The 13,949-nt window shown below is 46.4% G+C and overlaps 2 protein-coding genes across 4 annotated transcripts in view; both read left to right on the forward strand.

The window, feature by feature from the left end:
- The window catches only part of LOC144126237 (salivary anticoagulant protein P23-like), a 339,317-nt gene that overhangs the window by 309,845 nt on the left and 15,523 nt on the right, over window positions 1-13,949 (forward strand). The gene's annotated exons all lie outside the window — the stretch shown is intronic.
- LOC144126236 (salivary anticoagulant protein P23-like) lies at window positions 656-8,949 on the forward strand. 2 transcript variants are annotated; one of them, XM_077660286.1, is made up of 6 exons: window positions 656-798; window positions 2,550-2,608; window positions 3,315-3,404; window positions 4,104-4,231; window positions 5,758-5,937; window positions 8,570-8,949. In XM_077660286.1, the coding sequence occupies exons 2-6, from the start codon at window positions 2,566-2,568 to the stop codon at window positions 8,876-8,878; spliced, it is 750 nt and encodes a 249-aa protein (XP_077516412.1). In that variant the 5' UTR covers window positions 656-798; window positions 2,550-2,565; the 3' UTR covers window positions 8,879-8,949. The 2 variants fall into 2 exon arrangements, with proteins under 2 accessions (XP_077516412.1, XP_077516411.1); XM_077660285.1 differs by having other exon boundaries at window positions 679-802.

The following is a 13,949-nucleotide window of genomic DNA, read 5'->3' on the forward strand; positions in this document are numbered from 1 at the left end:
CCGAGAAAGGGCGAGACCATCGCAATGGCCACGTGACCTTGTGACGTTTCGCCCTTCTACCAATCATTGACATCTTCCCTCAACAGGTTCCATCCTGCTTGCCTCGCCCTTTCACGGTTGCGCGGGAACCAGCCCCATGGTTACGTGACCTTGCATCGTCATTGACTTCGCGACCAATCGATGACTTTTAAGGCTAACGCAGGACAAGAAATCGCATGATAAGAGGCACGATGGGCATATACCAACTGAATTGAACTGGATTAATTTAATTGCCACCTGCCACTTTGGGCAGGTAGTGACGACGTCATCATCTGTTCATCAATCAGCGGCCTCACAAGGTCACTTGAGTCCAGGACGTCATCGTACTTTCGACAAATTAGAGAATTTCATGACAGACGGTGCCGGGTTCTTCTGCTGATGTGGACTCTAATGCAATCACCTTAGTAACCACGCACAGTTGGTATGGCACAAACAAATCCATCAATCATAATTAATCTTAAATGAACAAGTGTTATCTTGTGTATGCCGAACAAAGAACAATGAATTAAGACCAAAGCATTGACACACAGATGTCAAGGTCTCTTGAAAGGGTTGCACACGAGGCGTATGCCGTAGCCTGTCAATTATCTCCAATACCCCAGGAGGAAGCTGGAAGCCTGCATGACCGAGATTAAAGTACTGACGACCTAGGCGGAGGGAAAAAGGGTGCGTTATATGCCACGACGCCGCATATGTGTCTCAGTTCGTTGGTGCACGTCGGCAAAAAGCTCTAGAGAACCGACCGAGTCCTCGTCTGCAGTGCGTAAGTTTGCACGCCTTGCTGTCCTAGCAATTTCGTTGCATTCACATCCTGCTAATTTGGCATCAGCGTAAGAGCAGGTGGATTTTAGGCTCGTTTCGTCCTGGAAGAGTTCGACTCGTAGATTACTGATCGCGCTGTATTTTTTCTGTAAAATGATCGTAGATTACGCGTTCGAGATAAGATATAAAAGGACATTCGTTTCCGATCTACTTTTCGACACCAGACAACCAAACAGAATAGGCATTCGTTTACTCCGGCGTATACTGTAGTTCTTTGCATTGATTTTAGGCCGTATATACCAACTTATTTTCCCCCAAGCAGTCATATTTAACATCTTCCATTCTCGACGCGCTTCCCTAATGGGAACGCAGAAGCAGTCGCAGCTACGAGTGATACGGCACAAGCGGCTGATTCCTATAGATTCAAGGCGTTCAAAGCGTAATTGTTTCTCAGCGAACGGAGTTTCTGCCTAATAAATGCGCAGCGGCTGGTCAGACTAGAAGGCGGAATACTTTCGAGTGAGGCTTTTGTTTGTGCCGCAGGAGAAACGATTATTTTGTACCTGACAAATGGTACCTGCGAATCTCTTCTTCATACAGGCACCAGCGGCAAGTGGCGCCGGGAGCTCTTAAAGATAGTTCGAAATACGCGCTTTAGCTGGTGCTTCTGAAACTTCTCAGCAGTGACGCGCGTTATGAGCCGACGTGAGCAATTTGCCGCTGGTAGCTCTGCCCGTATTGTGAGCGAATAGAAGCTCAAGAGTTTAAAGAGAGATGTGCGCACCAAACCGACGTCGCCAGTCCGGGTGATGTATCTCTGAACAATGAAGCTGCTTAATCACAAGTTTTTTGTTTCGGGACCAAAAAGTCCACACTTGTGAACGGCATTCGTCCAGGTGAGGTTTCGCGTTGCGATGTTTAGTGCTTTCAGTGATATTAACTAACCCACTAGAGTATTTTTATGTAAGGATATTGAAGTGTTCTAAAGTTACTGTAGTCAGCTGTAATAGACATCCAGAGCTATGTTGTTTGAATACATTTGGACGTACGGTGGTGCGAATGAGCAAGGCTGACAAGCCACCAGATCTTGAGCACTATGATGCCCGCAAGCAATGACGTCATACGTCAATGCTGCAATGCTGAGCTGCATCCGCTTCAGGCTCTGCAAGTTCTTCACATATCGCATTAATAGAAGTAGAATCTTAGAGGGCGCCACACGACATTGCGAGCAACTCACTTGCGCTAGCTGTTCTGTTTCTCCCTCAGAGACAGCGCATTCCTCGCTGTAAGGAAATATCAGGCCAGTTCCGCCAAACGAAACTTATCCGAAAAAAAAAAAAGAAACCCCAGTCGTAGGAGAGAAGTGCAAGCGTGATATTCTAGTGACATTTGGCACATTGTTTTAGCTTCCGAGAAATGTTGGGCGTTCTACAAAGCTACAAATTCAGATCAGACAGCGAATAAAGTCGGAGTCAAGGTCACCATAGCTACGAGATATTGTGTAGCGAGGCATTCGGTGGCTTATCTGCAAGTGCCTCAGCGCGTCAGTTTTCCTGGGAAGGGAGCGATATTTTTGGGCAACGACCTAGAACGAAATAGCAGAAGCGCGCTCTTTGCTCAACTTTCTTTTCCCAGTCAAAGGGAAAAAATTAGGACCCTGGAGTAAAATACAACATAACGCGCTGTTTAAGAATTTGTGAATTAAAAAAGCAAACAGAAATTATTGGTTTTTTCTTTGTCTTATACAGGTACCAATAAGAAGCCATGAAACCGTTTGCTTTACTACTCTGCGTTGTTGCTTACTTCGGTGAGTGTCACTTGGTTTTTTTTTTGTCTGTTTACAATTTCAATGCGCGCTATGTTTACTAGTATTGTGCGAAGTACTCTATCCACTGATTTTCATTTTAATGAAAGCATCAGAATGTGTCAGAACCTTTCGCAGTACAGAAAACTAAATAGGAAGAAAAGTAAATTGGGTAAAATAAAGTATGCGGTAATCATATCTTTTTATTCGCTTGTTTCTTGGGCAGAGCTGTTCTATATACACGGAATCAGCGTTGCGAAAGGCTGGAGCTTCGTCACTTGCGTATGGCACTAAAGATCAAGAGAGTCGAATATGCCTGGAATTTTACTGAAAGTGCGCCTTACGCTGAAGAAGATTAATCTTGATGCTGGAAAAAAAATTATGACCATAATTTTGACAGTTAGTTGAATTTATAATTAAGCTTTGGTGAAAAAAAGGAAAAGCCGAAAAGGTTGACAATCCGAGAAAGTTTCAGCTCATAGAGAAAAGTATTAGAGAAGCTTCATCAGCCCCATGTACAGCATTCGCAAAAGCACCTCAGACCAAATGGTTATCTCATAACTGGCATCGATTATGATGCTTAGTAAAAGCTGCGCTGTTTCCCGTTGCGGGTATATGCTTGGCGCTTGTTAATTGCTGCCTTTTTGAGAACTTCATCCCCATTAAGGGATCCCAAAAACGCATCACTGACAGAGTACGTGTCTTGCAGGTCACGTGGAAGCTGACGTCACGAAGCAGTATCGACATGCTGTGGAAGCCTTTTTGAGTCGGCTAGAGGATCACATCGCGCCACCTACAGGCATGCCATTTACTTACCACGTGCCATTGCTGAAATGAGCATACCCCCAAGGCGCCACTTAGTAACTACTCCAGCAAAACTGCAAGAATAATTCGTCTTCGGTGATGAACTGCACAAGAAGTTCTCGATTTTATTTCTGCTGGCACATTTGGGGTCTTTTGCGATTTTCCCACTCAATTCGAGGGTGGGCTAAATTGAGAGTGTTCTTTTGGCACAGTGGCACCGAGCTGAAGCACGGAGTGCTTTGATTTACATTTTATTCTTTTACCATAAACCATAAAAATTTGATTCTAAGCTCAGTTCCTGAATCGAATCTTCGCACAAAAATGGATATTTCTATGTCTAGCTCAATTTTCACTCAAGTCACTTGTGACACCTGCTGGCAGAAATGTACGATGTAAAGTTTTGTGCAGGTTCTGCGCACTAAAGAAAAGGTTACCGGAATACTGTGAGCGTAAGAAGCAAGGTAAAGGAAGAACGCAACCAGGACTGGTCGAAAGAAGTAGACAGACGAAGCACCGTGTCTGTCTACTTCTTTCGTCCTGCCCCAGTCGCGCTGTGCCTTTACCTGATGAACGTGCACCGACTAGCTGAAGAAAGTATCCCTTTGTAAGAAGCAAGTTTCAGACATTGCAGATATATTCAGCAGAGTTAAGGCTGAATAACAATCATCAACAGTTATGGTTGGCACTGCCACAGGGGTCTCGGAGAGTGTGAATGAAGCGAACGACTTCATCGACGTCGTCCTTCTCCAAAGAATGCCCAGTCTTGTGAAGGACACGCCCGACTTGTACCCGTCGGCGCCGCTGCATCCCTTCAACTTCAAGGCAAGTGGTACTGCCCTGTCCGGCACGCTTGCACGCTCCTTCCTGCCAGCCGTATATTGTTTTTACGAAGTGCACTTCTTAGATGAAGCATGACTTTAGCGTATAACCACGGCGCTATCAACAGCAGCGGTATTGACCTTATCGCAATAATTTCTTGAAGCCGTTACGGGCAGAGGGCTCTGTAAAATATGGACTGGTAAATCTGTAAAATCGTCGGAACAAGACCGAAACCAGTGCACGCGAACTTGCAAAAGAAGGAGCAGATGAGAGTAACTGAAGAAAGAACACGAACAGTAATCCTACACCGAGAACAACCGCCACGAGTTCATACCTTTCCATCCCTGTTTTTTTTTTCCTTTTCACGAGTATACGCTAGTATGTTAGGCCGCATTTCTAAACATTTAAGGCAGGCCTGCTTCTGTAGATTGGGGATTTACGGCATAGCATGCAAAAGCAATGCTCTTGCTGTCAACAGCCGCCGCTTGTGTTAGCTGGAATTTATTCAGTCGATACCATTATCTCAGTAATCATAATCATCATTAACGGCCTAGCCGTCTCAACTGCAGGACAAAGACTCCTCCCACTAACTAGCAATTAAGCCTGTCCTATGCCAGCGGCAGCCACCTTATGCCCGCGAACTTCGTGATGTCATCCATGCACCTGACTCTCTGCCGTCTTCTGCTACGCTTGCCACATCTTGGAATAACATGTTACAAATTCGCTTGATGTAAAATAAAAAAGGCGACTGGAACGATCAGCTTTGCCAACGTGTGTATAAAAGCCTTCGTGTTATGGCTTCATTCAAATCATTCGTATGGTGGCACATACACAGTCCAAGAACCAGTGCTGTTCTCTACGACGTCCACTGTAGTGAAAAAGGTAAACGGCGCGAAAGCGTTAAGACATGACCAGTAATTCAGTATGAACCAGCTAGCCCGACATATCTTACTCCACTGTATTACTCACATACTCAATACTTCTTGCAAAACACTAGCTTTGGTAGCAGTTTGCCGCACTAAGTTGTGCGACGGTGGTGCCGTTAACAAGTCACGTATTCTACCGCCAATCAAAAATAACCGGATATCTTGCAGTGCCCGACATCTGAGCATCATAGTTCATTAGACTCTGGAAAAGCGCAAACTGCGAATCGATTTTGCTGATAATGAATGCATCAGCCCAGCCAAATTCCCAATACAATAGCAGAGTGTCGTAAACCCATGTCGCATCCCCTGCTTCGCGCACACATGTAAAAATGACTGCGCACCTTTGGTCAAAAGATTGGAGCCCAGGGGGTTTGCGACCGAGCCACACCGTGTGACTTGCAATGCACCTTTAATGATCAAAATCTCCTCAAGGTAAAAAGATTTCTGTTCCTGCCCCGTTAGATATATATAGGACTTCCAGCATGCTAGCGGAGCCTCCCTATACACGACTTCGAAGCAAGCCCCCTGGGCTCTTTACTACCGACAAAGGCTGTACATACGCGCTAGGGCAAAGTGGCGCGCCGTAACGTCATGGTCATGCAGGTCTACAAGACAGCCATCACGAACCGAGACCTGAAGGTGAACGTGACGCGAGGCGGCATCAAGAACTTCGACACGTCCGTGCAGCGCGTCGGCAACTGCGACCCGAAGGTGGTGGCCGGCAACACCAGCGTCACCTGCCCGCTCAGCTTCTACGGCATCACTGCGGACCTAGTTGCCGTGGTATGGGTCAGGAGACGGACCTCTCTTCGCTTTGTGCTTTTTAGACGCCCGTTGCTTAACAATGACGAGAACAAATGACGAATGAGCGAACGCACTGTACCAAGGTGTAGAACGCTGTGTAGAGCGGATATTTTTTTCTGTTACGCTTTTGGGTAGGAAGCTCTTGATCGAATAACGTTAGTAGCTTTCTCGGGCAAAAAAAAAAAAAAACTCATAGGACGGTTACGACTATGTAACGCAAGATTCAGCGATACCTGTGTAGGCATTTAGTTTTTGTGAGCGGCTGTTCCAAACAGAGCCATCCGTAGGGTTATGGGACCCAGGTTGACCGTGATGTAACGTGAGCGCGTTAATGACCGCTGGGTGCGTTAATGAAATTTACCCGGTGGATGGTTGTCATTAACGCTCCCCCCGGTTACGCTGACGACGACGACGCCGGACGACTACGACGCGCAAGCCAGCGACGGGTGCCAAACAGCTATCACTGTGAAATGTGCCATCGGTCATGAAGTTTGCTCATTGGTTGGAGGGAGGCGACATCACTAGAACGGGTAATTTCCATTGGCTGGAGAAAAATGACGTCACCAGACAGGAAGTGACAACTATACGTCCTTATCACAACCTCGAGACACTTGCTAGATGGCACAAAGACACAAAACTTGATGTAAATGAATCAACAGCTTCTAATCCTACCATATAGCCAGCACAAATTGCAATTCGGTGTGTCTGTAAATTTTGTTTCCCGGCTTAATGCATTTTTGATTAAGAGATACCTCGGAAAGTTAGCCACGTCGTAGTGAAAAAGCTCATATTCATACCTTTAAATTGGAGTTACTTAACGTTCACCGGAATCTCAGTAGTAAATTCTTGATGCATTAAAGCTGCAACGCAAAGGACAGCGGACAGAGACTTGCACGAAACTCTGTTCTTCGAGCAATTTTTCTGTCCACCTCGCTGGTTTCGGCTTTCTATTTTGACGTCCTGGAGGCACTAACTGGTTGAAATTAGTTTTAAGCAGCTTTTCTTGCAGCTGCACTATGGGAAAGCGATGTGCATTTCTCTTCCATTGAGGGCGGCCGTTTTATCGCACAGCTCTTATGCGCTCGTTCCTACATTCCGCGTCGTAGTCGTTGGCGTAACACGTCCCCTGACATGTGACAGGGTGACCTGTGATCTGTCAGGCGGCGTGTTGCGACAGGTGGCAGGCCACCGGCCACGGCGAGAGAGGAGGAATGGAAGTGGCGGAGGAGGGGGCGGCCACTGGAAGATCCCAGAGGGTGGCCAGCAGCGTAACGCACAACCTGCGAGCCAGAGCGGCGTTAAAGTTTCGCACTACCGACCATCATGATCGTCTACCAATTTTTTGTTCATCAGCTGCAAGCACAGGTTCGCAGGTTCACCTGCGCTGTCATCGTGTAAAAAATCATAGTCATCCAAGAAACGTGTACATTTGCTAGTATTAGTTTCTGCGTGCGTGCGCACTAACACACACACACACACACACACACACACACACACACACACACACACACACACACACACACACACACACACACACACACACACACACACACACACACACACACACACACACACACACACACACACACACACACACACACACACACACACACACACACACACACACACACACACACACACACACACACACACACACACACACACACACACACACACACACACACACACACACACACACACACACACACACACACACACACACACACACACACACACACACACACACACACACACACACACACACACACACACACACACACACACACACACACACACACACACACACACACACACACACACACACACACACACACACACACACACACACACACACACACACACACACACACACACACACACACACACACACACACACAAACGCACGCACTCACACACACGCGCACACACCCACACACACACACACACGCACACGCACACACACACACGCACACACCGCACACACACACACGCGCGCACACCGCACAAACACACGCACACACACATACGCACACAAACACACGCACACACACACACACACACGCACACACACACACACACACACGCACGCACGCACACACATACGCACGCACACACACATGCACGCACAAATTCTTGCACGCAAGTGAGACGATCAATTAGCTCACTGTAAAAGGGAATTGATAAAATGGTGCAGGGCAGCAGAAAACCGATAGAATCGAGAAGAGAGAGCCTCTCTTCCCGCTTTGGGCACGATCAAGCTTCCAACGACGATTATGTTCACAATTTATGGGTGTCTTCAAGATCTGTTTACAGCCATAATAGAGTGAAAAAAGAGGGACATTCACTACGTTTTAATCTTACGACATGAACAAGCTTAGCCGGATATATAAAGCTAAAATTAAGAGAAAATGCGAAGAAAGTCATTCAACGCCCACCTGCACATTACAGGAAGTGTTCAACTTGTAACCATTTTAAAGTCGCTGGCCTCCACTCATCTCAGAAGCGGGACCCTTGCTACACTCTGCACACTAAATAGACCACACTGCAAGAGCTGCAGTCGCAATGGAGATGCATTCGTAATAATGCGTTATTCCTTTCGTTTTTCTTCCAGACTAAGGGAGACGACCTGACCGGCACAGTCAAGGATGTGAATGTTCAAGCTGTCGTCTACAACACTACGGGGATGTTCGAGGTCACCGCGGCTCCCAATCAACCGGGCTTCGTGCGTACTTTCTTCGTGGAGAACATCAAGTTGGAGGTGACACCTGGGAGCAACCTGGATCTGAACGCCATTCGAATGAACAACTTCAAGTCTTACATCGCTAATTACCTGAGGGAAGAGTTGTATCTGAAGCTCTACGGCAATTACCAGGAACTGCTGAACCGCGCTGTGGCGAGAATGAACTTTTCTCTGGTTTGATGCCGGTGTGGTGAACAAGCAATAAAGAGCTTTGTCCGATGCTGGTCGGTCAAGCTTTTTGAACATGGTAAGCAAGCGTGTGAAATTTGCTCCTCTTCTTTAATACGTGGGAGTGAGGTGAATCTATGCTGTCAGTCGCAGGAACACAGTACTGTGGAAGTAAAACCGTGCTAATAAATATATGCTGAGACGGTATAATATTTTTGTGCTTGTGCACACGATTATGTAACTCTTGGCTATGGGACCTGCGTCTGTCAGACATAATCGTTCCTTGCTTATTACATGAAAAAAGCGCCAATCTGCGAGCACGTTGCGTAACCGGTCACAAATCGCTCACACACTCACGCACAAGCAGAACATACGAACAAAGGTTGAAATGCACTCAGGAAGAACTGATAGCCCATTTCTCTGAAACCTCCGGCAAATTTCAGTGAAATGGCACGTGACCGCATTCCCATGATATACGCAATATTCGTGCTACGTTACCGCTTACTTCCTGGCGCTTCATTCTATTGTAAACAGTGATCTTCCACGCCGTAACTGAAAATTCTCTCAATCGCACCATAATTTCATGCCGTTCTTCTCTACGGCAGCTTGAAAACTCCGTCAGTTTGAACAAAAAAGTGAGACAATTTAGGGCTCTACAAGTTCTCTTGACGACAAATTTTATCCCTGAAATTCCCTGAAAAAGAGGTTATTTCCAGAACGAAGAAAAAGGTCCCAAATGAAAGATTTTCGACATGATTGTCTAATGAATCAAGGAATCAATTCCATACTCCTTTGACATAACAAGCAATCCTGAGCGAAAACCGCTAGATAGCCACGTATTAGGTAGCACACATATTTAGATAAACTAGCTGTTCGCCATCTTCGCTTGCTTCGGTACGTGTGACTCGCTTTTTGCCACACGGCAAGCTTTGCGCACATTGAAGCCAAGCTGCCTACGGAGGGTAGCAATAAGGTTTCAGTGCACTTTGGTATGGGGCGGCCTGGAATTATGAATGCCTTTATACATTGTATGTGTTGCCATGACGACACATTACGCGGATGTATATCACGTATATAAACACGTCGCCCGCAGGCCACGCCAAGGTTGGTGACATGCGCGGCCACCAAGATGACGCTCAATATCTCCTGCAGCACCTGGAAAGAGACACTTCGGTGATTAAAGGCATTAACCTGACTCGCCTTACTGCCAAATCATAGAAAAAAAGTTGCTACTAACCATTCTCATAAGCACACAAGTCGCAAGTAGGGCGTTGTGTGTATGCATGTAAACTCTACGTACTTAGAGCGGAGAATGAAATATTCTAAAGAGCAACGGAAAGTGACTGTAATGCGACGTGGTCACATTGAGCACAGCGAACAGTTAAATCGATGTTATCTTGCTGGAAAGATTGCCTAGTTTCGTCAGGGAAACTCCTTGTTTGTATCCGTCAGTGCCGTTGCAATTGTTCATAATCAAAGCAAGTGATGCCAGGTATATTTATCTGCTTGCATGTGTCTGTGAGAGCAGCGGATTGGATTCCAAGAGAATGCAAGCGTAGTAGAGGGCGGCAGAAAGTTAGGTGGGCGAATGAAATTTAAAAGTTTTCGGGATGGGGTGGCCGCAGCTGGCTCAGGACAGGGTTAATTGGAGAGACATGGGAGAGGCCCTTGTCCTGCAGTGGGCGTAGTCAGGTTGTTGTTGATGATGGTGATGTGTCTTATTGTCGTTCTTAATACGAAGGTATGCTTGTAGCTCTGTGGCACGTTTGCCATTCAGCGTGCATCCTTCCGCAGCGATATAGCGTCGGCAGCATAGTGGTAGTGGTTTGTGGGGGTTAACGACCTGAAGCTGCACATGACATATGAGAGACGCCGCAGAGTTGGGCTGAGCACTAATTTCGGCCACGTGGTGTTCTTTAACGTGTCCCGACATCGCAGAGCATACTAGCGTGTTTGCTTTTATGCACTATAGGAATTAAATCCCGCGACTGGGGAATTTTAGACCAGGTGCTATGTACTCAATATCCTCCTCTACACGGATCGTAAGAGATCGCAAAAAAGTATACACTTGTTATGAAGGGCTTGAGAGGAACATTGTACAAAAAAAAAACCACAGCAGGAGAGGAAAGTTCAAACTCGCCCTGAACACCCTCCGCAGATTCCATGTCTATAGACCGTTCACATTGAGCGCAGAGGCCAACCTACAGGTCATGGTATTTTGATAAGTTAACTGATATTTACAGATAACCATCAAACTCAAGCCTTGCTTTTCTAGAGTTTGCGGTGGCGTATTAAGGAGAATACTATGACGCGCTTAAACGCTGTAACAGCCAATAATATGCTTAAGGTCTATTCCTTTGTGGTCGTTATCAAAACTATAACTTTAGATGTAATCGGTTCAGGAGGACCCCTCCCCACACTTTTTTTCCCTAACGAGAAATGCTAGATGGGAAAACCACATTTACTCCATACATTTCAGTAAAAAGTTTAAGAATTGCCTACAAGAATTAAATACACCACTGTGCAGAATAATGCAAGGATGTTTGTTTGGTGCGTTCATTTCATTCGCTTAAACGCGCATAAGGTGTAGTGGTAGCTTTCTTGCTCTGTTCTTGTAAAGAAAGTGAGAAAATGGAAAAGCTGTCATTTGGTGACGTTGGTCACAGTAGCTAGGATATACTTTACTTATATCTTTATAACAACAGCGTCCCAAGTGCATGAACGGTCACCCAATATGTGCACTCAAGACGTAGAAACCGGCATTCCTGTTATTGAAAGCAGTTTCGTTCCTGCCTTGATTATGCACCCATAGCGTTGATGTGACACTTCGGTTAGTTGATGCTACATAGCTTTGCGATGCAGCGCGGCATACAGCAGGGTATACAGCGCTTCGATACAACTCTTATGCTTGCCTCTCACTGTGTCCCGTCTGTCCCGCGCAGTATCACAACATTATCGAATTAGAAATGCGTCGGTGAAAACTGACGTAATTCACCTTCGTGCGATATTTTAACCGGTGCGTTGTGGCCACCGGACAGTGCCGTGCAACACGTAATGGCGCGTCCGGTGGCTGTAGCTTTTGTTAGCAGACTATTGACGAAAATTTAGCTTGGCGGTTTAGCACTTGAAAGGTTCTTCTTTATTTTAGTAAGAGTATTTGAGTTCCCAGCTGTTGAGGCATAGCTGTTGAGGATACGATCCGGAATTCCAGGTTCCAAATGAGGATGCCAAAAATTCTCTACATCAATGCAGTCTAAAATTTTGTACAGATAGAACTGCAGATCTGAATGTGTGGCAACAGTGATGTTCCATGCGGTAATCAAAAATTTCCTCAGTTAGAACTAGAAATCTTCATCTCTGCCCCACTTTTTTTTTCTTGCAACAGCATGGGAAACCAAGCAATTTCAACGAAGTGAGCATATTGCAGTTCTTAAAGAGAAACACCTTTCGAGTAGAGCACATGAACTCGTTCAATCACAAAATTGTGTAGTCATGAACACCTGAGCCAAATAATAGACTTCTACATGCAGCAGAGAACGTACAATTACGTTCGAAAGTGAGAAAAGCCCTTCCTGTCGACTTTTTCAAGCTCGCACCCTCCTCCTTCGCGCGCACCTGTGCATACAAGTTGAGAGATGGTTATTGGTTAGATTCTTCCAGATGTCAGGCAGCTGCCGGGGCCGCGGCCAATAAGCCGCGTAGCTCCGGCGGGTCAGGAAGTTTGGCCCCGGAAATGGGGCCGACGGAGGAGCGTCTACTTTCCAGCGTGCAAAAAGTGACGAGAGAGGGAAAAGCGCGAATACGCTGAAAATTAAATTTTGACTACAGATAGCTCAGATAATACAAAACGCATTTAAAAAAATTCTTGCTGGTCAATATTAGTGAATCGGTGGGCTTTAACATCCCAGGCATACCGCAACTTGATTAGATCCCCTTTCAGAGCCTCTTTAAAGTTTCTTTAAACTTGCTCTTCAAATTTTGCTCTTGAAATTACCTGAAGAAGAGAAAAATGCTCGAATTGAACACCACTGTGTGTTAAAAGCAGTTCGACGGCGACATATGCGACGGATATAGCAGTGCGACGGCAGGCCGTCGAAGACCTGCGACGTGACGCATTTGAACTAGGTCCGCCAACGCTGGTCACGTCATGAGCACGTATTTCTGCGCATATAAGACAGCCTGAAGGGTGACGGAAAGAGCTGGGATCTGAACAAATTCACGGTAGGCCACATGTTTAGATGAGCACCTATGGCTAATTTAGTTCTAAAAAGTCAAGAAACATCAGTTGGAATGAATTTCCATTTGCATTGTGCTCTTATATCTAGAATAATACTTACTTTAAAAGACCCAAATCTTCATTTAACTTCGTACCATCGGTTGTAGACAGAGGACAGGCAGATAGTTTCTTGACGCTCAAAAAGTGAACAAGGGAGGGGAAAACATTTCAACAAGAGGGCTTGTCTTCGTCTGCGCAAAGCCTTCGTCATTGGCGCGGTTTAAATTGGGTCTTCACTCCGAGGAGGAAGGCGTGAAGTGGGAAGATTGATGGGGTTGGAAGCGAAAATCTAGTCCAGGAATAATGACTGCTAAAGGGGGTTAACCGGCTGACCTGCAACACTGTGAAAAGTCAGCTCAGCAGAAAGGAAGTCACGTTGTGGGGCTAGCTGGTGGTGCATGGTTTTATTGAAAAAGTAATCCAGCGCCAAAATTTTAAGAATAATGATACGTGGCGGCTAGAAGCAGCAGTAGAAAGAGCAGAGGTAACCTGCTACGCAAGGAACCGATGGCTTGGAGTAGACTCTCAGCACACAAGCGCGCACCTCAGCGTCGTCTTCGTTACCAACCACTTCGTCGTCCTCCCAGCGTCCGTAGCATGACCCCCCCTCGCGGCAAAAGCACCGTCCCGGTGCGCACTACACAGGCCAGCTAGATGGCGAGTTGCAAGGTTTGAGGCGGGACACATGGACGATGTCGGTGCGGGGTGCAGCGGCCGGAGATGGCGGATGTAGCGGGGTGATCTCGTACGTCACCGCGGTCACCGGACGTACGACCCGATAAGGGCCTGTATATCGGGGGAGCAGTT

This window comes from Amblyomma americanum, chromosome 3 (assembly GCF_052857255.1).
Source record: "Amblyomma americanum isolate KBUSLIRL-KWMA chromosome 3, ASM5285725v1, whole genome shotgun sequence".
NCBI classification, from domain to species: domain Eukaryota; kingdom Metazoa; phylum Arthropoda; class Arachnida; order Ixodida; family Ixodidae; genus Amblyomma; species Amblyomma americanum.

Bases quoted from the DNA above. Each gene is read 5' to 3' on its own strand.
- LOC144126236 (XM_077660286.1), top strand. From the start codon at position 2,566: ATGAAACCGTTTGCTTTACTACTCTGCGTTGTTGCTTACTTCG. The intron at 4,232-5,757 runs GCAAGTGGTACT...ATGGTCATGCAG, and splicing joins TGCATCCCTTCAACTTCAAG to GTCTACAAGACAGCCATCAC. The intron at 5,938-8,569 runs GTATGGGTCAGG...TTTTTCTTCCAG, and splicing joins CTGCGGACCTAGTTGCCGTG to ACTAAGGGAGACGACCTGAC.